The sequence below is a fragment of the Chenopodium album genome, chromosome 6 (genome assembly GCF_948465745.1).
Source record: "Chenopodium album chromosome 6, dcCheAlbu1.1, whole genome shotgun sequence".
Taxonomy (NCBI): domain Eukaryota; kingdom Viridiplantae; phylum Streptophyta; class Magnoliopsida; order Caryophyllales; family Amaranthaceae; genus Chenopodium; species Chenopodium album.
Genome location: NC_137839.1, coordinates 5,224,175 through 5,246,335, shown reverse-complemented (window position 1 = coordinate 5,246,335; position 22,161 = coordinate 5,224,175). Strand labels below are relative to the sequence as shown.

Sequence of the window (22,161 nt, the reverse complement as noted above, 5' to 3'; positions counted from 1 at the left end):
TAACAGCATTTCTTTTTCGGCTGCACCCATCAAGCATCACAATAACAACAGATAATACTTAAATCCTAGGTTTATATGTGGCCCACAATGATGATTTCCAAAAAGAAACTTCTCCTATTTTAAATTCACATAACATCTTTCTTTTTATAGCTAAATTAGATCAGTGATTGATTGCTCTATTATCTACTTGCACATGTAACCTTAGTTTATTTCACTACAAACAGCCTATTAACCACTAGACACAACTATGTTTTAGTGCCTATGCTTTTATTACTTATAATATCACTTTAGATTTTGCTTGTATAATTATTACTCTGCAGATTTCCTTGGGAGAGATTACTTACTACATCTTTTTATTCAATAGATAGTAAGCTGTATCAGGACATTCTAATAACCACTAAATTATAAAGGCCATTCAGCTTTAACTTGTCAATAGGCTATTTGCTATTTAAGATTCTTATACTTCAAGAGAGCATTTACTCTCCTTCTATTCTCTGCTGCTTTGCTCTGCTGTTCCCGTCTACCCCCAAATTCTGCCTGCCATTCCAGTTGAAGAAGGTAAGCACTTTAATGATGCTTTGCTGAACTTAACATCTACTTATGCATTAACTTCTTTTCTTCTCATTTATTTACCTGCATGCAATAAAACTATCTGAATTGCTTTTCATGTGGCCTTCTGTTAATCTGAATTGCATATGCACACATGTTTTAATTAGCTATTTATTTGTGCTTGCTTTGCATTCAGACAACCTATGTAGCTATTTTACATGCAGTTCTTTACACAGAAAAATCTCATCCTTTAAAATTTACTATCATCTTGCCAGTAGTTAAGCCACATGTACACACTTATTTTGTATTATGCCTTATATTGTTGCCTATATAGAAAATTCTTATCTTTTTAAGCTTATTATCATCTTACCAGTTACTAGGCCACATGTACAGCAGTTATTTTGACTTATGCCCTTATATTTGTTACCCATGAGTTGAAAGGACCATGTTCAGTATAATATATGACAAAAAACATGTCTTTGAAAAAATTGGTACATGGACATAAAATTATAAAGGGACTTTGGTAGAATCTGTGGTTGGCCTACTGTTATTAACTATATTAGTAAGAAATACATCTAAAACTTTTAAAAAACCTTACTCTTGACTAAGGGTTGCTGAGAAAGTTGTTTAAAGAAATAACATCAGCTAATTATATGACAAGCTGTATATTATGATATAAATCAGCTCAAACTAAAAATGAGGAACCAAAAAATTAAAAATTCAAAGATTAGCAACCAAAAGCATACATTCTAATATTAACAAATATTCAGCCAAAATACTTATGATCCACCACGATCATAAAATCAAACATGCTAGAATACTTAATCAAAATTAAAAAACAAGTAACATTGTCTTTACAGATTTTAAAACCCCTACATTCATATCAACCTAACCAAAGTACTTTTAAAAATAACTAAAAATGCTTAATCGGAATCAAAACCGTAATATCCATCATCGCTTCCATAAATGTCAGTAGAGTCCGATGAATTGCCCTGCTCCTCAGCTTCTCCCTCTTCATCTTCTTGCTCCTCTTCAGACTCATGTTCCTCGTTTGCTTGCACCTGTTGCTGCCCCTGCTGCCCTGCACCAGCACCCTCGCCCCCAACAGCAGGCTCATCTTCTGTTGGTTCAACAAGTGCACCAACCGTAACATCAATCACATGCTTCACCATGCTTTCATTATCGCTGATATCCATTTCAGCATCCCCTGATTCAACCCCAGCACCAAACACCAACTTTGTGCCGCTACATTGACCCCTAAACTTAGATGGCTCACCTTGAACCCCTTCAATCCTTCTCATTCTCACAGGCTCTTCATCAGTATCACTGTCAGTATCGACTTTAATTCGAGTATCGTAGTTGCCTCCGAGTTCAGGTTCCTTACCCTTACTTCCGAGTTTTGCCTCTTCAGCCTTGCTTTTCTTCCGAGCAACCTCATCATACTTGGCTATCTGTGCATCACAATCTTTCGTAGCATCCAACATTTCATCCATCTTCTTTGACGCTTGTGCTCGAATTTCCGCCCAAGCCACATACTGACCACGGAGACTATCTTTGCGCTTCAGCAGAAAATTACGGTACCAATCATCAAAGATCGTATCATTATCGCCATTTCCAGCCATTGTAAAACTTAATTTTCAATTGAGGATGAAAGAAAGAAAATAAAGGAGGAAAGAAAACCTTTTCAACTTTCACAGAAAGGAAAATGAATTTGGGGATATATGAAGATAATGACGACTCTTCCAATTCTTCCTGCAAACCGTCACTCACTCTTCCTAACATGTCTTTTCATTTGTCTATCATAACATGCAGAAGCACAAAATAAGTTGCACTATTTCATACAACCCACGTGTACGAGAATACATTCGGATTATAACTTTACATATAAATAATTCAATTCCAACGATTTTAAAAATTGTTACAATAAATTTAGCGCATAAGAAAATCAAAAACAAAACTATATTTAAACAAATTATAATTTCCCCAGCAACTTTAAAGCACTCATTTTTTTAAAAAACTCCTTTCCATAACAATAAAAGGCTTATTTTTTTTAAAACAAAACTACTTCACTTTGTGTCACTTAAAATAAATAGTCTAACATATCATATATCATATATAAAATCATAGTGTAATTAAATGGCTTTTTTACCAATATTATCATAACATATTGTATATCATATAAGATATATATAATTGTTTTTTTTTATAATGACAACAATAGTCTCCACTACATTTATGGTATGCAAAAACACCTATCCGACCAAATACTTTGTTAAAGGCATACCTATAAATTTATCACAAAAAAATATATGTTTATAATATATAGTTTATATAACTCCAAAAATGAAAAAAAAAAAAAATGATAACAACAAATTGACTAGAATTAGATAACAACAAATTTGGCATACGTCTCGTAACTTTCTGTATTTTAGTCTACACTTGATTCAAATACAGAAATTGACTAAAATAACAATGATTTAGTACCTACGAAACTAAAATACAGAAATTGACTAAAATAACATTGATTACTTCCTTACATTACAATTGGCAACCACACTCTTTGCAATTCATCTCAAAATTTACCTTCCAAATTTGCAAAAGCCCAAACATTGGCCCATACCACAATGACAAATAAAAATATACAATCTTGCTATAATTTTTTCTAACTAAAACAAACAATTATAAATTAAATAATATATCAAATTCCATTCAACCAAATCACCTTTTCACTTCACACAAAGCATCATTATTATTACTTATTTAAAACAGCCACACAAATTTTTAATCTAAACTCAACACAAATTAAAAAAACTAACACGTAAAAGCCCTACATTGTCTCATTATATACAAGAAAAACATACGACGCTTCACACTAGCATCGCGCGCGTAGCGCGCGCGGGTCCGCCTAGTATAAATAAATATGTGTGTAATATTAAGAATGTTTTTTTTTTAAAAATTATTAAAATCCGTACTAATTACGTAGGATTGTGTATTTGAGAGACGAAAATTGGGTGGGTCTTGGTTGGGGATTAGGCGGGTCTTTGGTGGGGATGGATAACCAAGTGGGGGGTGGGCGGGGATGGTATTGGAGTTGTACCTGCCGCGGGGATGGGGATGGGGATGAAAATATTAGGTGGGGTTGGGGACGGGAAGACCAACATTTTCCCTCCACGACCCATTGACATCCCTACTAGTGATATACTATAATCGTATCTTTTAACCATTAATAAACCAAAAGTTGTTGACGTTATCATTGCACACGTGTCGCTCTCTCAATTAAAATTTTCCCGCCTAAATGCAATGATGATGTCCCAAAAATTATCATATTTTACATTTCTGAAATTTAAATATTAGAAGCTTCTACATTATAACTAAAACCTATTAGTTTATCGTTGGAAATTTAAACAATTTTGAATAGCACACTAATATATGACCTCCTACATTGAAATATGAATTAGACAATGTTGATCACTATATCATAATTTTGATGAAAATAAAAAATTTTAAAATTACATAATGAACGTAATTCTTATTTATATTCATGTACAATAGTGATTTATTTCACATCGATATGAAAGAGGGTATGAAGAATGTACGATTAGCAACAACGATCGTAGCTTTGCTTACAGAATGTTTTTATTTGATTCAATTATTATGCATTTATTAGATCTAAATCTCTTTGTAGATATCATATGACTTTAATTATGAATCAATTTTATTTAAAAAAAAAAACAAAAACAAACAAACAATAGTGATTTATTTTAAAAATGTACAAATTAAAAATAGGTTTTATTTAAACCGCGCATCGCATACGTTCTAAACTAGTTAGTAAGGAGTAGTATATAGAATTATAGATCTGACGGTTGACATTATGCGCGAGATTAACCTTCCTGATTTTCATTTCTTTTTCACTTTGATACTTTTCACTTCTACGCTGCACTCTTCTCAGAGTCTCTCTCTTTCCACCATTGAAGCTTAATCCGAATTCTCCATTGAAACGGCTTCCGAGCTCTCTCTCTACTTCATTATAGTAGCATCTGAGGTAAGATATTTTTTATTTTCTCTTTTTAATCATCGAATATCAATTTCACATTCTAGGGTTTATCGTTAATTTATTTGTCAGTAAAGTCAATTTAGGGTTCTTCCTCAGATGAATTATTAGATAAAACCAATGAATTTATGAAATACTATACGAACAATTTTGTTGCTAGAATTTGTTTTTGTGCAATTTACGTTGATATCCTAAAGCGAGGATTATTTCTGCGATTTTTCGGGCCTAATTCGATTGTTGAGTCAAATTTGATTTTTCGGTATTATGATTTTGAATATATTTGCTGTGATTTTGAGGACAATCCTGGTACTTAATTAGGATTTACATATTGAATTGTATGATGGCTATACCTAATATGCTATAATTTGGTGATAAATTAGCTAGATTTGCGGGGTTTTAGTTTTGATGAACTTAGAAGAGCTAGGTTGGTGAGAAATTGATGTACACTAACTTGTTTTCCGAGGATGCCTTGTTGTTGAATCATGTCGATCCTTATTTGAATAGCAAGACTATATGAAACATGAAGTTCAGGTTACATTTCCTGTAATTTGCCCCAACACTGCTTAGTTAGAAGTATTACCTTCCCATTTCTTTGTTGGCTGCCCATGCAGTCAACATTTAGAAGTGTCATTTGGTCGAGGGCGCTTTCAATTGCACTAGATCCTTTAGATATTAGATATACATTGTTACTCAAGACCTCACGATTAGCACCTCCATTGATATGGGGAAGGCTTGTGTAAGTGCAGAGCATTTGGATATTGAGAGCTGGAGTGGGGATTAGGTATTGAATTCAGTTTACAAATTCCACGGCTAAATTGAAAAGGGTTTCTCTCCGAACTTCTTAAGGATTATTACTTCTTTTTCAGTCTTCCAAATGACAATTGAAAATCCTATCAATACTCAAACATCATCCCAAATATTGAACACTTAGAACACAGATTTAGTATTACACTTTCCTACCTTCTACTCCCATTAATTATATACTTTGGTAAGAGATTTTTTTTCTTTTTCTTTTGTGAGTTTGATCAGATCTTATTAGAGAAGCAATTACTGTGAATTATATGATAGATAGCAAATAAACAAGCAAAAACAAAGATAAGACACATTTCTCATTTTCTACGGTTCTACTCAACTTGGTGGGAACTAACAAGGGAAACTGCATTGTAAGTATGTTGTCCTTCCACCCCAAAGTGGACCTTTCTGTTTGAGGATGTTGGTGACAAGTGTGCTCCAACAATTTCCTCTTGAAATTACTCTTTCCTTGCTCTTGCCTCTGATTTTCTCAATGAAGTTTGAGAGTATACACCAATTATTATGTATTTCTTGTTAGAACGTCCCCATATATGTCAAGAGGTGATGTCTCAGGTCCTTGTGGTTGTTGACTTGTTGTCCTCTATTAAATTTTTAGGACAAATGCCATGGGGCTTAACGTTGGGTATTTATGAAGCTTGATCTTCTCATCTTCTTCTGTTACATGTCAACATATTGATGTTGGGAGGTAGACAACGACTTGGTTTTGTGGACCAGTTTCCTTTCATGCATGAATGCATCTCCATGGCAATCATAATTAGGTTTTAGCTGTGATCTATGTGGTGTATGATTTGATTTACCTATTATTGTTTCTTCATGGCTGCAATTGAGATTGTACAATCCACAAGATTATTTACATTTTTATTCATTGTAATCAGTGACATTCCCAGGACCATGTCTCGTCGATCAGTGTGGAAAGGTTCTTTTGTTGATGCATTCTTGTTGAGACTGAAAGAGAACAAAGAGCAACTTGCAAACAAAAAAATTTGGTCAAGGAGATCTTCTATCCTGCCAGAATTTGTTGGTAGCGTTGTTCGAATTTACAATGGGAAGTCTTTCGTTCGCTGCAAGATCACTGAATCTAAAGTTGGACACAAATTTGGAGAGTTTGCTTTCACACGAAAAAGAAGGCCTCACAAAATAGATTCTGGATCAAAGAAGAAGGGTGGCCGGTGAGTCATTGCCGCCTCCCTCCAATTGCTGTGCTATCATAAAGGGGCCTCTTACCTCCTGTTTTCTTGTTGTTGAACTAGCTTTTTTGCCATTCACAGTAACATTGTTTTTCTTTAGGGATTTTATGAAAACCTTTATAAACCCCTCATGGAACTCGAAATATTGACCCTGCCTTACCAATTTTCTTCTTAAAGGGCCATTTTAAAGTCAAGGAATTCCCTAGTTTCATTTACAGAGATAAAGAGATCATACACTTGCATTTTTACTTGTACATCTCATGGATTATGTCCTGCATTTTCTTCATTGATCTCTGTTTCCCTAGTTTTGGTAAATTCGCGCTATCATTTAGATTGTTCAAGATTAGACAGACTATTCCACAGAATTAGTTTTTTATTTATTCTGGGAAAAGACAGGTTGATGGTTTGGTGAAACTATTTACCTAAGTTTGGTGGTTTAATTCCATCAAACATCAAACATGAATCAAAGTTGGATATTCACTGAATAGTTGGCCAGTCAAATTCAAAGGCTCACGTACAGGCGTACTCGTTTCATGACTTGAAAATGAGCTTTTGATATTGAAATTGCTTACATATATGTTCATCTTTGGTATTCTATCTACCCAAAATAAATATTACTGCTTTTTTAATCTGCCTCCGTTATTGTAGTTGTTAAAATTTTGACTTTGTTGCACACTCTATTAATTTTGAGTCTCGGACCATATTTTTCTATGAACATTAAAAAAAAAAAAAAAAAAAAAAAAATGTTGTCAGGTAGAATTGATTGGAGTTGAATTGAATATTTTATGAGAGAAGAAATTAAGGACAAAATTAAACTGAAATTAAGTTGAAGTGAACAGGCCCGTTCTCCAATAGTTTATTTTCCCATGGTATAATTTTCATGCTAATTTTGTGCACACATAATTTGTTAGAATATTTTCAAAATAAATCGTTAACCCTTCTAAATTAATTTTGAAGGACGGATGATGAGAAATTGAGAATTGATCCTAGGATCACTTGGGGGAGGGTAGCTCTAACCACTTGAGCTCTCTCACTCTCTTTTAGTTTCCAAATTTGATAGAATAACTTTCGTAGCTAATTTTATGTACAACCTTAACTGTCGAGAATCATTATAGAAAATGAATAATAATCTCATTCTCTGTAACAATATTCCTTAAATGGATGGATTTGAAATGTAACAGCACGAATAATTGAATAAAGTATTGCTACCATTTCATTATTCTTGTATTCTATCTTAAATTTGCTCATGTAGTTTGGCCCCTAGTATTTCTAAGATTTTTAACTTGTACAAGTAGCTAATTTGGTAAATTTAGCCAGCATTGTAGATCACTACTCGAGCTAATTGATACCAAGTAAGATGAACATTCTAATTAGTCTGTTTGTACTTGCAATAAGTTATTAAGGTGTATTGTATAAGAATAAAAAGTATCATCGGGTTTGGGCCACACCCATCATAACTGTCCATTTTATACAACCAAAGAGGTTCCACCTCAAAATCAGATCAAAACACAACCCAACCTGCCTCTGATACCATAATAAACGGGTCTGGGTCACACCCGTCACAGCTATATGACCAAAGAGATTTCACCTCAAAACCATATGACAATGAGGGGGAGTAGCCCCTTAGCCTTATAAAGTGAATACAATTATCTTCTTTATTCAATGTGGGATACAAATCCCAATACCTTTTGAAAAAAGAAAAAAAAATCTGTCTAATCAAAGGCTTTTGCCTCTTACTCCGTAATCTTGTATTAGTACTAACTCTATTTATTACTGAATACAATACTGAAGTATATTATGAGACGGATGAAGTCATATGCTCTATCGTACTTCCTCTACATTGGTTAATGGATTAAATTAAGGGTCCTTTATGATTTAATGAATTGAATTGAACAGAACTGAATTGAATGAAGCTAAAATAAATATGGGTTTTTCTACATTATAACCTTGCAATTTTTCGTTTACTACGATGTGCCCCCCCTTTTTGAGAAATCCACATTGTAACCCCAAAATACATTCAGTGTCCATACGATAACCTTGCCATTATCTTGTCGTTAACAAATTCCGTTAGTGGGGCCCACTCACCACTTAATAATAATTTTTTTATCGATTTGCATATTGAAAATGGTTCTGTTAAAGATTTTGGGGGCTATTTTGTCCTTAAAAGATCCAAATTGAGCTTAGATTTAGCAAAAAAAATAACATAAATACCTAATTTTGTGTATTTAAAAATGTCTCGATTTGCGTGTTTACGTATTTAATACGCAAAATGAGGTATTTATGTTATTTTTTTTTAAATCTGAGCTCAATTTGATCCCTAAGAACCAAAATAGCCCCCAAAACCTTAAAATGAACAATTTATTAAGTGGAGAGTGAGTCCCACTAACGTAATTTGTTAACGGCGAGATTACCGTATAGAAAGTAAATGTATTTTGGGGTTACAATGTAGAATTTTAAAAAATGGGGGGGCACATAGTAGAAAACAGAAAGTTAGAGGGTTATAATGTAGAAAAACCCAATAAATATTTTATGAGAGAATGAAATTAAAAACTGAATTGAAATTAAGCCAAAACTAACATATCCTAATTCATGCATGTTAAGAAGAATATATAATAGCTGACAATTTAAGCAATAGGTGAGTGGAGCCCAGAAAGGAACCTTGTGGAAGTGGGGCCCAACAGCCGACAAATGGGTGGAGCCCATTGCCAATATGGCATAAAGACTCATATTGCAGAGAGCACCAACACTCACTGCCAATCTCAGTTGCATAATTACACCATCCATTGCATTGTCACTACTCACTTAGCCAGGACACTAATACTGGATTATTATTCCCTAATTACTCTCTTTATATGTGATATAATATAAACATGGAGGAGTACAAATTTGCGAAGTAAGACTTTAATTATTATTGTCGATAGTATTCGCTCTGTCCTTTAAAGATTACATAATATAAGACAATAAAGTTACATAATCGATTAACTATTTAGTTATCTTATCTTCCATAGTGTTATAAAATATTACAATATTGATATAATATGTTTTATACACTCGTATTAAACAATGTGGTATATGGATCATTCTAGTTCATCTCTATTATTTCATGGGAAAAAAAAAATTGTTAAATTAGGGAAGTATGCATGAATATTATGAATGCTAAAATGGAATAACAACTTTGAAAATGCTAATTTGGTAGGATATCACGTGTTGTATAAGGATATCATAGCTGTAAGGAAGCTGTCCAGCAAATGTATGTATGCAATTTGCCGTTACAATCTGAATGTGACCTGGTTTAGCAAAAAAAAATTGTGTTAGGAGAATAGGAGGTTAGGAGAAAGATGAAACAACGCAAAATCGCCCGTGTTCCTATACAACATATACAGTGTGTTCCTATACAACATATACACTATAATTAAATACATTAATGGTTGAAATTATGCATTTCTCATAAATTAAAATATTACAACTAAGGAAACTAAGTATTGTATTTTGGTGTACGGTAAATTTGTTGCAAAGTGTGCAATCCTATTATTTGGAGCCTATTGAAAGGATTTCTTATTATGTTGATCACTTTCTTCACCAAATTCTAAAATTAGTAGTTTAAACTTAAATTTTTTTTATTTTTTTATTTTTTTATTTTTTACCAACTACTAATGGTCCAATGTGACACCATAGTCTAATAAACTTCCTATAAATTATTGAAAACATGTTAACAATATGAATTAATGGTTAAGGTTGTGTATTTACAAATATTGACAAATGTGATAGTCAACTTGTTAAATGCAAGACAAAAGGAGTAGCTATGTTATGTTTACCTTAATGTGAGAAAATACTAGTAGATTTTTTTGCTTGAATAAATCAATTGTAGCTAGATACTAAAATGCCTTAAAAAAAAAAAAAAACAAAAAAAAAGGTCAATGTAAATTTTTTTTAAAATCCAAATAAGTCACAAGAAGGGCAATACAAATTACAAATGAAGGTGAAGTGTAAAAAAATATAGCCTATCATAACATAAACAAATGCTTTAACCACTAGACCAATCCATTTCTTTTATTTGCAATTTACCTTCATGACACATTATTTTAGGAAGAGATGGATAATGTAAACGAATAAATCTCTGTGTTAAAATTATTTTGATGAAACATTTTATTTATTTTCTCTAATCAATTCCTATAGTGCATATATTGTGTTTTAAGTAAAATAACAGAGAAAATACATCTTATCTTTTACTCGGTCAGTCCTTGTCATTTCTAAACATAAAAAAAAAATCCATTAGTTGATTTAATTTTTATTTAGAATTTTCTTTGACCACTCACTATTACACTAATATTTTTTCAAACATTGTTTTTTCTTGTCCTAGTAAAAAAGAATAAAGGGGTGGAAAAAAAAAAAGAATTATTGTCATTGGACTCAAAGGACACCGACGAGCCACCCAAACCTAAAATAAATAATAAAAATAAAATAAATAAATTTATTAAAAAGAATTATTTTCTCTCTCTTTTTTTCTCTTACTATTCTTCTTCTTCTTCTGGTGGGTCGACTTTTCATTGTTTGCAGGCGTCCAATTCTCTCTCCTATATTTTTTTCCCTTTATTTTCTCCCAAATTTTCTGGGTTTTGTCGAATTTCAGACTTTGAGGTTAAGGTGAGTTGGGTTTTTTAATTTATATTTGTTTTTCCCAAAATTTTGAATCTCTGTTCTTTGTTTTACTCAACAGTTTCAACTTCTATTTTGATTTTGAATTTTCACAAATTAAGCTTAATTTGCTGCAAATTTCCAATTTTGAATCCTGGGTATTTGGGTTTTGGATCCTTACTTGTAAAATTAATACAGTATAGTTTAAATGTTAGTGCTATCTTTAGTAAATTCCAGCTTAATTTTGCAGAAGTTTAGCTGTTTTTTAGTTTTAATAAAATAATAAATGTTGCAAGATCATATCTTATGTGGAATTTGTTGTGTAATTTAGTAGCTGTTCATGTTAAATGTTAGTTTAAAATTAGCTGTTGAATGTTGAAGTATTAAACAATTCATTGAATTATGTGGAGGAGTTATTGAATTTTTCTGGGTATGTAATAAAAAAATGATGCCTTTCTTATTGAGTTTATCAGACACTGAAGCAAGGGTTTTTGATCTGTAGTTCCTTTATTAAGGATGATACAATTGTAATGACCGCGATTTTATGTGTTTGTAAGATGATTTTATATTGGATCATTGTAATGAGGTTCTGAAGAATTTTTCTAACAGGGAGATTATGGCAGGAGGAGGAGGTACAAATAGTAGTTTGAGGAAATATTTGGGATCCATTAAGGATACCACCACAATTAGCTTAGCTAAAGTAAATAGTGGTTATAAGGTATTAATTCTTTTTGTTTTTGTGATAATTTTCTTGTTGAATTAGCTATTGTAATCTTGATAAATGTTTGTTTTGAATGGATGTGTTGTTTTAGGAGCTAGATGTAGCAATTGTCAAGGCTACTAATCATGTTGAGCGACCAGCGAAAGAGAGACACATAAGAGGTGGGTGTTGTTGATTGTTGTAATTTGGACATTTGGTTACTTGAGATGAAGTGTATGTTGTGTATGCATTTTGGCTATTTATTTGATTGTGTTATCTTGTAAAGCATTTGGGTCTTTGTTGAGTATTTCTTTTTATTTCTGTGTGCAGCAATATTTGCAGCAGTTTCTGCTACAAGACCTCGGGCTGATGTAGCATATTGCATACATGCTCTTGCTAGGCGTTTATCAAGAACACATAATTGGGCGGTATGTTGTGAGCGTGGAGATAAATTTATCTAGTGACTGCCATGTAGATGTTTTGCCTTCAAGATTATGTAATCTGTGAACTGTATTAGTTACTACTCTTACTAGTGATGTAGGGATTTGTAATATTGTCGCCAGTAAAGCTAATCATCAAAGGTTTTTTTGCATGGTGTCATCTGGCTTAAATTGCATTGAAACTCCTGAATCCTTTGCTTTTCATCTATTTTTGTTTTTAGGTTGCTTTAAAAACTTTGGTTGTTATTCATCGTGCATTGAGGGAAGTGGACCCAACATTCCAAGAGGAGCTTATTAACTATGAAAGGAGCAGGAATCATATGCTCAATATGTCGCATTTCAGAGATGATTCAAGTGCAAGTGGTATTGTTTGATTGTTTCTGATATCTTTTTAAATTAACTGTTCAATGCCTTTGGCAAGGTTTTTCATTGCTGAATTTGCCATAATCTTTGTTCAGCATGGGATTACTCTGCTTGGGTTCGTGCTTATGCCTTATTTTTGGAAGAAAGGCTGGAATGTTTCCGTGTGTTGAAATATGATGTTGAGACTGAGCGCCCTGTAAGACATTTGAATTCTTCTCCTTATGCATTTCGTTATACCTGGTTGCTTGTCTTCAGCTTGAACTTTCCCATTATGGCCTGATTTCAGCTAAATAGTCAACATATATCTATCTTCTGTGCAGAGAACAAAAGATCTTGATACAGTTGAATTGCTCGATCAATTGCCAGCTTTACAGCAGCTTCTTTACCGGGTCCTTGGTTGCCAGGTATGATTTTTTTGTTCTGTAAGTTTGACAAGCATGAAGTTCCAATTCTTTTAGTTTGAGCATAAATAACATATTATTTGTTCCAAGTTTTTTTCATGTATGAGCTTCTGATGTCATGTCAAAATAGCTTTGTTCTCCAATTTTATGCATGAGCATTGAATTTTTATGCAGCCTGATGGAGCAGCTGTTCATAATCATGTTATTCAGTTGGCACTTTCACTGGTATGTGTGGCTTTACACCATCAACTTTTATACAACTTGTAGTGTGTTTGAGTTGTGACACCATCACGTTGTGCTGAGTCGCTGACTTTCAAATAATTTCGAGTAGGTTGCTTCAGAAAGTACTAAAATCTATAGCGCTATCAGTGATGGTACGGTTAACCTAGTTGACAAGGTGGGTTTACTTGCCACTGCTCTCCTTCTTTATTTTATTAATTCTATTCAGAAAATATTCTTATTTACTGCAAACTATATTATTTACAGTTCTTTGAGATGCAAAGAAGTGATGCATTGAGGGCCCTCGATATATATCGTAGAGCAGGACAACAGGTCTGTGTTGAGTTCTTGAGATGATTTGCTGCACAACCTGCTAGTTCCAACTCTGGAATTTGACATTTATATCTAATTGTAGGCTGAAAGACTGTCGGAGTTCTATGAAGTCTGCAAGAGCCTTGATGTTGGGCGTGGAGAGAGGTTTACAAAAATTGAACAGGTTTTAAAGAAGCTCCTTGGATAAATCTCCTCTCTTCTTCAATCCTATAGCTTCTAAAACATGTCTTTATATTGTTAATACAGCCTCCTCCTTCATTCTTACAAGCAATGGAAGAATATGTGAGAGAAGTACCTAGAGGTTCAACTTTCCGCAAAGAACAGGTATGGAAATGAAATATGGTGGTTGATGATAGCATGTTGCTCTTGTGCTCTTTCTTGAGAGAGTGGTGGTCAAAATCAAATTTTTGGTCAATGCTCAAATTCCAGTTGCCAAATCACATTTGTGTGAACAGTTGCATGTTTATATGTTAACTCTTCTATGTCTTTTCTTTTTCCCTTTTCCCTACTGTGTGGGAATTGATGATTATTTGTTGACATCACTGGGGGAAAAAAAAACACCTTTTCAATGTATTAAAAAATCAGCACGATCAAAATTGTTAATGGAGATTTGTATGTATTTCTGATTCTATTTTCAATTAAACAGGTCAAACATGTGGTTGATGAAAAATCTACCGTAGTCCTAGCAATTGAGGACAAAGATGTTACTGATGTAAAGGAGGAACACCCACCATCACCTCCTCCTCCAGAACCAGTCAAGGAGGAAAAAGTCGTGACCGAAGTTCCTGATTTATTGGTAAGTTTTCACGTTTACTGGCTTTTATGCTTGCGTTTACCTAACAAAGATTCCATCTGCATGAAACACTTCTACCCACATGTAATAGTTTACCTCTCTGTTCTGGCAGAGTATGGACGATCCCAAGCCAGTTGCTTCAGATTTAGAAGATAAGAATGCAATGGCTCTTGCTATTGTTCCAATCGGTAAGACTCATGTTGTCTTTTGGACTATGAACTCAAAACTATCTTTTGAAACATAATTTGTTTTAAATTCTTAATAAAGAAGTGTTTTGATATTCTGTTACAGATGACCTATCAGCTACACCTCCAGCTCCCAAGCTGGAAAATGGCACGACTGGTTGGGAACTGGCACTTGTCACTGCACCAAGCTCAAATGAGAGTGCTGTTGCCACAACCAAGCTGGTATATTCTCAATTGCAAACTTGTTTGTTTGTTTATAGTCCTGGTACAATTTAAACAAGATACATTGCCCCATAATAAAATAACAAAATTGCCTGTTATAGGATCAAGAAGACATATAAGCCATTTATTGCTTGTGGACCGTATATAATTACTAGGTTGTTTTTATATTTATATAAATGCTGGTATGAGTTATGATGCGAACATGGGAAGAGAAAAACCTTAGGACTACAGAATTAGACATGCTTTGGAAAAGCAATAAATGTACAAAAATATATATGTTAAACAATCCAAAGTTAAACACCATATAAGATAATCAGAATATAGCTACCTCGAATAGTTAATCAATTAAGTGCTAAATTATTAGTTTGCTTGGAGGCTATAAGAAAAATGTGAGTGGGTATGGGCAGTGGGGCCCTGCTTCAAAGAAATAGTAGTGAGAACTTGTTGAAAAGAGTATATTATACTCTAATAGGATATCTAGATAAAAGGTATACGAGTAGTTTTGTATTGGAAGCTGATAATACTCTCTTTGATGATTAACAAGAATATAAGAAAGCATAAAGCAATTAGAATATATATTATTGCTTGTCTGAAGATGGATATGTGGATCTGAGCCCTGAGGCATGTTTTTGGCACGCAATGTGTCAAACATGAAAGCACCGCTTGGGAGCATTTGTGCTCATTAATGTGAAATGCTATATTATATCTCTCCGATAATTTGAAGAATTTGCATTGTATTGTGACATTGTCTTGAAATACGACTTTTAGTGATTTTTTCCAACTTTTTGAACACTAGGCTGGAGGACTGGATTTGCTAACATTAGACAGCCTGTATGATGATGCAATGAGAAGGACCAACCAGACGACGAGCTACAATCCATGGGAGCCTGCTCCATTGACCAATCCAATGATGCAGCAACCTGTCCATGGCCCGTATTACGCCTCAAACGCTATGGTTGCACCACAATCTGCTCAGATGGCTGCAATGGCCAATCAGCAACAAGCATTCATGTTGCAGCAGCAGATGATGATGGGCCATCAACAACAGGCACCAGCCATGAACCCATTTGGCAATCCTTATGCAGCCAACCCCTATGGTCCTGCCATGCCCATGCAAACATATAACCCATACACGGGAATGTTATGAGTTTCCACGAGAATTACTTGCTATAAATACGAGAGAGAACAAATGATAGACGAGTATATTGAAAAGTGGTTTGTGTACCATATTTTGTGTATGTTTAGATAGGAATAGCAGGGTTATTGTTTGATAATTATAGGGAGGACAGACATTTGATTTTATTGATCATTCTTGGAGAAACTGTAGTTTAATAATTGATGTAATTATTTGACCTGCTTATTTGTTGAATATGTTGAGCAGGTACTTTGAATTTTTATCACATACTTCAGCAGTGCGTATAGCCTAAGATTTGAATAACATTTTGTACTAATTTTCCATTTTTTTTGTATTGCTTGTATGACTTCGATTTTATGCTTCTGATTCGAATCTGGAGTTTGAGAGTTATCTGATTGATGATGAATTTTAAATTTGCTATTCAATTCATAGAGTTCCTCTATTTTTGTTTTTAGTACTTGCAACACTTTGTATTTTACGCTTGTCTATGCATCACTTCGTATTTTACGCTTGCCTATACAACACTTCGTATTTATATTTTTAAAATTGATATAAGGGGTGTATAGTCATGGGCCAAGGCATGATGAATTAGATGATTTTGGCAACCAAATGTCCATATAGACCTCCGGATTGGAATCACATTGGTGCCTAACATTGAGAGGTTAAAAAATGTTCTCAAAAGGCTCAGTATCGAAAACTCAAGTAATTTTTGTCAATAATGAAATGGACGTAAGGAATATTTGCTAGGGTTGTATTAATTGGTTTGAAACCAAAATAGGCTTACCAACACGGTTCTAATGTCTTGAAGATGAGTTTAGTCTAATCACATGTCTAATTTGAAACTAGTAATAATGGTAGTCCAAAGTTGTAAAAGATGTTTTTAATCACTAATTACAAATCCAAAAAAGCCATTAGGTGTCGTGGATTTTTTTAAACCAAGTGTCGTAGAATCTATTAGGCTATTACACTATCGTTGATATTGGTTGTTTATAGTAGTGTTCAAACTACAAGTATCTAACAAATATCCTATACTAATTTGTGCAAAACAATTACATTATGCTCACACACCTTATAATTCATAAATCATCCAAAACTTGACTCTTAAAAAGAATTTTTTTCCTTAAATTGATCATATTGATTTAAAACATTCCTCTAAGATGTTAAATAATTAACACCCTATCGTTTACTCAAAACCTATTCCAAACTTCCTCTAAGTTAAAAAAAAATACAATTTTATCATTATCCAAATCTAGATGCATTAAATATGTACCAAAATCATCTCCTAGTACATGATTAGTTGATTACATTAGATTTAGATGCATCTTTCAATAACCTAATAAAGTAACATTGAAGATACATAAAAAGAAGGTTTATTGTACAACTCAGAAGCCCCCCAAATTGCTTATTCTAGCAATTCCATCTTTATACTATCCAAAAAGTTCCTAATTTTCACAAATTAAAGTGAACCAACCCAAGAAAATTTCGATCAAATTTCCCAATTCTTTTTACCCTAAAAATTACCCATCATTATCATCGTCATATTCCCACAAATTCCCAATTTTTTTTTTCAAGATTCCCAGGATTTTATGCAAATTTTCAATTCCATAGTAATTAATGCAAAAAACCCATTAATTTTTTAATGTCTTGGCTTTCAATCCCACTCCCAAACCCCTTCAAATCCCTCCAATTTTCCAATGATGAACAAGATGAAGAAGAAGAAGATGAACAAGAAGAACCCAGAAACGACGCCGTTTCTGGAGTGAAGGAGGAATTCACGGCGATCGGAGAATCAATTGGGCGGCAATTTCGCGCCTTTATTTCGCCGGAAACCTCGAATTCCGGCGATGGAGGGTCCCCTTCTTCTAGAACCTTCGAGGGTATTCGAAGTGACTTGGAAGAAATTAAGGGAACTTTCAAATCTTCTCTCTCTATCTTTTCCAGTAACAAAGCTGTTTCTGAAATTTCTAAACTTGCTTCCAATTTTCTTCATATAAATGATGAAGAAAATAATGTTAATAATATGATTAGTAATGATAGAAATTATAATGATGGTGATGATTATGAAGATGATGATGATGAAGAAGAAGTTGCTGGTGTTAATGATGAAGTGATTGAGTTTGCTCAACAGATTTCTAATCGCCCTGAACTTTGGACTGAATTTCCTTTATCACTTGATCATGGTAAAATGTTAAATTTTTTTAAAAAAAAATTATTTCCTTTTTTGGGTTTTTAGTTGAATTTGTTGGTTTTGTGTTTGAGATTGTGATTGGCAATTTGGCATATTGATATAATCTATAGTTTTATGATTATTGATGTGAACTTGTGATCTACAAATTTCCCCCTTTTATCCTTTTGGGCATTTCTGCTTGAATTTGATGGTGATTTCTTTAGTAGTTATTGTGATCTTCATTTCGAAAATAGTGTTAGATTTGCATATTGGTGGGATTGAGATCGCATTGTTGGTAGCCGTAGTTGTGATGCTACTTAGGGTGATTTTTGTACAATCACTAGATCATGGACATGTTAGTGATGAAATTGTGGCATGTAAGTAGTGTTTGTAATTGTGACTTAAAAGTATAGTAGTCATCTGAAGAATATGTAGAAGTGTTCGATTTAGGACCCAAGGGTTCGATAGGTTCGATACGAGGATATGTTTTAATGGTTAATTTGAGAAAGATGATGTCTGTCATTGAGTGATGGCCATTGACCCTTATGTTCTTTTGAGGTTTCAGTGTGTTTTTTGCCTCAATTTGTATGTTGAGGTTAAGATGGATTGTTGTGTAGCATTGTCTATGTTTTAACTTTACAATGCTTTGGTTTCATTCTTACTTTGTCATAAATGGATGGCAAATTGGCAATCCTAGGTATGTGTTTGGGGTAACTATGAGCTGATTTTAGTAGCATTAACAACTAGCAGCCACCTAGCTCGACTGTCTTTAAAGTCTTTTAGATACTCTCATCTTTAATTATAATTTGTCAGCTAGTTGGGATGATACAGCTGTTTTGGAGGATTTAGGAAATTCATGTCCAATATAGGTGTTTTTTTTAAAATAAATTAATTTTAACTTGAGTAGTTTAGCTGTTAATGATTGATGCTAAAAAGATAGTGCTCTATTAACAGTGGCTATAGATCAATTTAAGACCTTTTGTTTATGCTTGTACCCGTATTCTTCTATGGCTTATGAGCTTATCTTTGCCAAGGTGAAAGTGAAATACATTATAGGGTGAAAAAAGTAGTTGGTGATGACGCGGGTTTGACTACAGATTACCTGAATGAACTTGTTGATCACTCTGATCTTTAAATTAAAATTTGTGTCCTAGTAGTGAGAATTAAGTGATCTAGAGATGTCTTAATTTTTTGTTAGTTTGAAATGTAGTAAATATATAGAATTTCGTCTTTTCTAGTGCATATTAACTTTATGTTATTGCACTTTCTAATGTACTTTGTAAATCTCGAACTGAGCAGTCAATGTCGGCTATAAAGTTTATGATGACAATCTTTTACTTGTAACTGTTTTGTGACCTTTTGTCCTTCTGTGTTCTGCCATACGTACGGGTATTTTGCAAATGGCTCTTGTGTTGTCCTCATCTTTGTTTTGTGCTATTTGCAGAGTTTGATATGTCTGAAGCTCAGTATGAGCATGCCTCAACTGTTGAGCAGTTGGTTCCAAGTCTTGCTGAACTCAAAAGTCAGATTAGTAGTGACAAAAGTGAGAAGCAGTTTTGGATGATATATTTTATTTTGTTGCATCCAAGGTTAAATGATGAGGACCTAGAGCTTCTATCGACTCCTGAGGCAAGATTTACATGTGTATTCCTTTTTTTTTCTCAATCAAATACAGTGAGAGGGGGGGGGGCTTTATCTATTATTTTTTGCCTTTGTTTGTATTTGGCTTGTGACACTGCGCTTTTAGACTATCCTTGATGTGAACTGAGTTGTTGATCAATACCTTACTTATCCTCATTATTTTTCTTTCTTCCTTGAAATATTAAACTAGCTACTTTGTTTGCTGAAATATTTTAAAAGATGACTGTGTTGCATCATAGAAATGATTAATATGGATTTACATCTTTGCTGCCGCTCCATTTCTTCATTGTTTTCTACTTTTCTTTCACGTGCAAATTATAATTTTGACCCTTACATTCTGTTTGGTGGGCGCTAATAAATAATGGTGATGGTTTTGTTTATATGCAACTTTGTAAAGGTAGCCCATAAGTTCATAACAATGTCTATGTCAGGCCTTTATTCTCTTAGTATGTGAGTTGTTCATTTATGCCACCTTCAGATTGGCAATGAGTTATAATTAAAGTTTACAAAGGTAAATGAATTCATGGGGATACTTTGGGAATTTAATCGTATTATTATGGACTTCGGTGTGTGACTCTTCTTGCAAATTACACACAAGTTCATTTACCTATTATTAGTAGTGTGCTTGATAAATTTGGTATGGAATATTGACAATTCTTCTCTTTTGTTGTATTACGAGGATTTGAGATCGAAACTTTTGTGAAAAAAAACAATATGAAGAAGTGTTACATAATGAGGTTTTGACTATATTTGGCGTAACGTGATTTTATTGTTTACATAAGAGTATAAGGGAGTGTTGGAGACTTGGAGATTATGAAGCCACAGATTTTTATTGAAGTATGTAACATGACTAATTTCACCTGCAGATTGTTGAAGCAAGAGAGACACTGCTGACAATGCTTCAAGCTAAGAAGAGCAAGGATATTAATTCTGAAAATCCCCAATTGGGTAGCTCTGACAACGAAGGTGACACACCAATGAACAATAGCCAATCTGCTGAGGATGTAACATCGTCAGAGAATTCAAACGCATCAGAAAGTGTAAAAGGCACAGAATCAGACAAGGACAAGAAGATTCTAGAGGCAGAGGATGGGAGCAGTTTTACTTTTAATGATCGTAATGAATCTGATGCTAAGCCTGATAAGTGGGAAGAAAAGGGAAAATCTGTTACTACAGGAACTTCTGCAGCTGCTCCAAAGCAATTTCAAAGTGAAGATGATGTCTCTTTCAGTGATCTTGAAGATGATGATAATGATCTCCCTAATAGAATATCAAGCTCAGAGCCGTCACAGTCAAAGGGAACTTCATCACCAGAAGGGTCCAATGAATGGGTTCGATTGAATAAAAATGTGGAAGCCAGAGGTAGCGAGGTGAAAGGCCACTCAAGTTTGCGAGATAGAGATTCAGAGGGTGAGGATTCGACTGGCTGGCTTACTGTTGATGATTTTGATCCTTGATAGTTTGGCCAATGTTCTGTGGATCCTTGTAAAGCCTTTAAATTGTTTTCCCCCCTCTTTTCTTTCATCAGTGCAGTTGTGGTATTTGAGAAATCTTGCTCTTAAGATGAAAAATGCCATATTTCCATGTGACCAATGTCTGTTATTGCTGATGGTTCTGCATTGTTTTATTTGCCTAATTGCATATAGATTAGCTGGTTACTTAATATGTTGGAGGTCGCCCAAAGTTTTCTGTCAATTCTGCCAGAAAGAATTTGTTCATTCTTATTCTTAATTATTAGAGCACCTGGGAGATATACCCCATGTAATATGCATCTTAAATTTTACAGTAAGCATGTAGTATTATAGTATCAATCAGGCAGTCCTCACACACTGTAATTGGTTAAAAACCAAAACCCCTGCCCTCCCATCCTAGTCTATACTTCCTCTATTTCCTTTTAGATGAAACTTTCCGAAACTTGCACTGTTCTCACACTATAAATTACTTCTCCTGTAAGCTATGAAATTTAAACCATAGCAACTTAATTTTTTCTTCTTATCAGTGGAAAAATTTTGTGAATTAATTTATCTGTTTACCTAATCTAATCTATCTCAAAATGCGTATCAAAGGGGTGTGTTGCAAGTACATAATACGAAGTAAGGAGGAAATACTATTTTTGTTATTTTTTCATATTGGTTTAAAGCAGAGTATGTGACTTTTCAATATAAATTTCCACTTTTACTTGTAGCGTACCATTTGCTCATTTAGAGTTCTATGCTTATCTAATTAATTAATCCGAAATTCTTTGTATCTTATACCAAGCATTTTTTATTTATTTATTTTTATTTTTTTTTTTTTTGTTGTTGTTGTAAAAGAAGCATTTCTGTCTC

The 22,161-nt window shown here is 33.6% G+C and overlaps 2 protein-coding genes and 1 long non-coding RNA gene across 3 annotated transcripts; all 3 read left to right on the top strand.

The window, feature by feature from the left end:
* Nucleotides 1–4,394: 4,394 nt before the first annotated feature.
* Nucleotides 4,395–6,745, top strand: LOC145634383 (uncharacterized). The gene is made up of 2 exons (XR_014113410.1): nucleotides 4,395–4,591; nucleotides 6,289–6,745. It is a non-coding gene; the product is annotated as an uncharacterized LOC145634383 (long non-coding RNA).
* A 4,346-nt stretch (nucleotides 6,746–11,091) lies between these two features.
* LOC145635686 (putative clathrin assembly protein At5g35200) lies at nucleotides 11,092–16,398 on the top strand. The gene is made up of 16 exons (XM_081687014.1): nucleotides 11,092–11,244; nucleotides 11,845–11,953; nucleotides 12,048–12,117; nucleotides 12,266–12,363; nucleotides 12,597–12,738; nucleotides 12,834–12,934; nucleotides 13,059–13,142; nucleotides 13,314–13,364; nucleotides 13,471–13,536; nucleotides 13,626–13,691; nucleotides 13,774–13,854; nucleotides 13,938–14,015; nucleotides 14,338–14,487; nucleotides 14,597–14,672; nucleotides 14,776–14,891; nucleotides 15,688–16,398. Exons 2-16 carry the CDS (start codon nucleotides 11,852–11,854, stop codon nucleotides 16,036–16,038), a joined length of 1,632 nt encoding a protein of 543 aa, XP_081543140.1. The 5' UTR covers nucleotides 11,092–11,244; nucleotides 11,845–11,851; the 3' UTR covers nucleotides 16,039–16,398.
* Nucleotides 16,399–17,383: 985 nt separating this feature from the next.
* Nucleotides 17,384–21,497, top strand: LOC145635685 (uncharacterized). Its single transcript, XM_081687012.1, has 3 exons — nucleotides 17,384–18,206; nucleotides 19,638–19,822; nucleotides 20,701–21,497. Exons 1-3 carry the CDS (start codon nucleotides 17,666–17,668, stop codon nucleotides 21,289–21,291), a joined length of 1,317 nt encoding a protein of 438 aa, XP_081543138.1. The 5' UTR covers nucleotides 17,384–17,665; the 3' UTR covers nucleotides 21,292–21,497.
* Nucleotides 21,498–22,161: the final 664 nt, after the last annotated feature.

Coding starts and splice junctions, on each gene's coding strand:
- LOC145635686 (XM_081687014.1), top strand. CDS start 11,852: ATGGCAGGAGGAGGAGGTACAAATAGTAGTTTGAGGAAATATTTGGGA. Junction 13,365..13,470: donor TTCAGTTGGCACTTTCACTG/GTATGTGTGGCT, acceptor AATTTCGAGTAG/GTTGCTTCAGAAAGTACTAA. Junction 14,016..14,337: donor CAACTTTCCGCAAAGAACAG/GTATGGAAATGA, acceptor TCAATTAAACAG/GTCAAACATGTGGTTGATGA.
- LOC145635685 (XM_081687012.1), top strand. CDS start 17,666: ATGTCTTGGCTTTCAATCCCACTCCCAAACCCCTTCAAATCCCTCCAA. Junction 18,207..19,637: donor TCCTTTATCACTTGATCATG/GTAAAATGTTAA, acceptor TGCTATTTGCAG/AGTTTGATATGTCTGAAGCT. Junction 19,823..20,700: donor AGCTTCTATCGACTCCTGAG/GCAAGATTTACA, acceptor TTTCACCTGCAG/ATTGTTGAAGCAAGAGAGAC.